The following is a 2,622-nucleotide window of genomic DNA, read 5'->3' on the forward strand; positions in this document are numbered from 1 at the left end:
AGAAACCTTTCAAATTTTCTTTGTCTTTACTGGGAACACTTCCTTTCTATTGGGTAGTCTTCAAAACAAACTACACAACCATGGGGACTTAATGGAGAGAATTCTGCTTCTTTGCAGTGGAAAAGATGTTTTATAAGTCAGTGAAACTCACATTTCACCAAACTTCCTTCTGTTTCCCCACCCAGCACATACAGGAAGTTCCCAATCACACATATGTTATGATACTGTAATCTGTCCTGCACCTGCGTTAGAGTTCTCCATTTGTGATTATAAACATCAAAGGCCACTACATCACTTATAAGCCCTTCATTGGCGGTTCCTCCACCTAGGAGGATGATCTGTGTTTTCTGGTTCCTCAGTGTGGTGGATTTGTCCTGTAGGAGGGGTTGCTTGAAAACAAATGAGTGATAGTTTATTGCTTTTATGATCAAGCATTTGACACTCGCTGGGAGAGGCACTTCTGACTGAGTGTAGACCTTTCGCAAATCTTCTACAGGAATAAGACCATATCTTATCTGTTCTAAGAGGCTGCTTCTGAGAGTCAGCCTGGACTTATCATGCTTCAGCCACATCATCACCAGATTCAACAGGCAGGATTCATTCACCTTAGGGACATCAGATTCTACCACTGCCATCAAAGATCTGAAGTTAAGCTCAAGCAACCCTGTGAAATCCAGGTCCAGCAGTCTCCAGAGATTACTGATGATGTATTTTTCTGTTGCTGCTAAAGCATCCGGAAGGTAGAACTTTGTAGCAACATTGGCAGAAAAACAGCAGTTTTCCAGGGTGAGATTGTTAACTATGTACTGGTTGCACAGGCCAATAGCCTCAGTCACTTGTAGATAACTGGCAGCTTCCAAAGTATCCTCCAGGCTCTCAAAAGAAAGGGGTAACCAGGAGGTGTAGATGAAATCTAGAATATGCTGGAGACCCATGGACGAGATCACTTGCAGGTGAATTACACTGGCTTTGGATTCTTTGGTGTAGCTTTTGAACATAGCCCGGAAATAATCACTGGAGCAGGCCAGCAGGGACTTGTGTGCAGGGAACTCGTTTTCCTTCACCTTCAGTAAAATATCACACATCAAACCTTCTGATCTGAGGGTTTGGTAACGAGAGAGCACAGTACTGCAATGTGATTTGCAATAGGACAGGAAGTAGCTCATTGTGCATAATACAGTGCTTTTGTCCAAATAATTAAAGCACAATGAGGTATCAAAACAACTGCATGAATCAGCACCTAGGTTTCCTTGTAAGAATGCCTTATAGATTCTCCAACTGTCAAAGAAAAGTCCAAGTAAGAAAACGGATGCTTTCTCCAGCTGGAGGGCTAGTTAATACACTTGCAGTGAAGTAAATGCCTTATTTCAAAGAGAAAACAGCTGAGTCTCATAACAGCCTTGAGGTGCTTACTTTTCTTGCTTCCATTTTCCATGAGGCTGGATGGTCCACGGCTGTGGGGAGCCATTGTTTGGCTGGCCACCAGGTGACAGATGTGGGAGCTAGATAACAATCTCAACAAATGGCACTTTGTGTCTGCTCAGATGTCTTTCTCGGCCCTTCTTTCTCTGCATGCTGACCAAATATATCCTCTGTGGCTGACGGATCATGGCTCTGAGTAGAAACAAATGAGGGACAACACGGAGGAGCACTTTTGCTGCAGCTTGAGCCCCGTTTGTATTTCAGACTTAGATAAGTTTAGATCTCACAGCTCCTGGGACAACAAACCACTTTTGGTGATCTTTCATCACTCTGTTAGGAAGTCTGCACTGCAGAGCAAATCAGCATACAGGGATTAGAGCAAGAGGACTTCATGAACATATAAATCTTTTTCCCAGGGGCAGAAAGACAACTAAAATACCATGATTAGTCACTGGTTTAATTTGACCTGCATTTCTGAGCCCTTTGGTTTACGTGATATCACCATAACTCACAGCTACCAGAATAGAATGCAGACACGAGCCCCCTTGTCCTCACTGTCCAAAAACTGAGGGGGGGCAGCATGGGGGTAAGTTAGGAAGAGGAGAATCTGGAAGTTTTCTGAGCAGCCTGAGCCAAAAGTGTCTGACATTGCATGACCTGATTAGAAATCACAAGGGTAATGCATTTGTACGAAGTGGCGACAAAAATAGATCCTGAGTTATGTCATAATAAACTGAAATCTGTTTATAGAAGAGGCTTTGCATAATTGCGTTCTCGGTTACCAACTAGAAACATATCCCTGAGCCTCTGTGGATAGTCGGTAGCTGACCCTAATAGTTTTTCCACTTTGAGTTTGTCCCAGTTAGGTACCAGTTAACAGGGATTATCTCTGATTTTCACCTGGGCCTTGCAGGATCTGAGTTCCACCAAGAATGGGAGCTGTAGATGGGCTACACATCCTGGCCACTCATTTAGCTTTTTCTTGAGTGGCTCCAGGTAAAGGCTATCACATATCCAGCTGGCATCAATAAGGAATTGCCTTTTGACACCTTTCCTTCCAAAGCAAACACTCAAGGTTTGCAAAATGAGAAAGCTGCTTAAATGCTAGAACATTCTGCAGTCTTGTGGCCAAGAGTCTTTGGGATAAGAGAAAGGTCATCCCAGAGGTAAGTTTCTTCCTTTACAGGCTTCACAAGAAAC

General features: G+C 43.4%; 1 protein-coding gene across 1 annotated transcript in view; it reads right to left on the reverse strand.

Moving 5' to 3' along the window:
* KLHL34 (kelch like family member 34) overlaps positions 1-2,316 on the reverse strand; it is a 10,682-nt gene extending 8,366 nt beyond the window's left edge. Inside the window, exon 1 of the mRNA XM_019524936.1 lies at positions 164-2,316. Coding sequence (XP_019380481.1) covers positions 164-1,166 — 1,003 coding nt within the window. The 5' untranslated portion in view covers positions 1,167-2,316. The remainder of the gene's footprint in view (positions 1-163) is intronic.
* Between the last annotated feature and the right edge of the window lie 306 nt (positions 2,317-2,622).

This window comes from Gavialis gangeticus, unplaced genomic scaffold (genome assembly GCF_001723915.1).
Source record: "Gavialis gangeticus isolate Ggan-Ray unplaced genomic scaffold, GavGan_comp1, whole genome shotgun sequence".
Lineage (NCBI taxonomy): Eukaryota > Metazoa > Chordata > Crocodylia > Gavialidae > Gavialis > Gavialis gangeticus.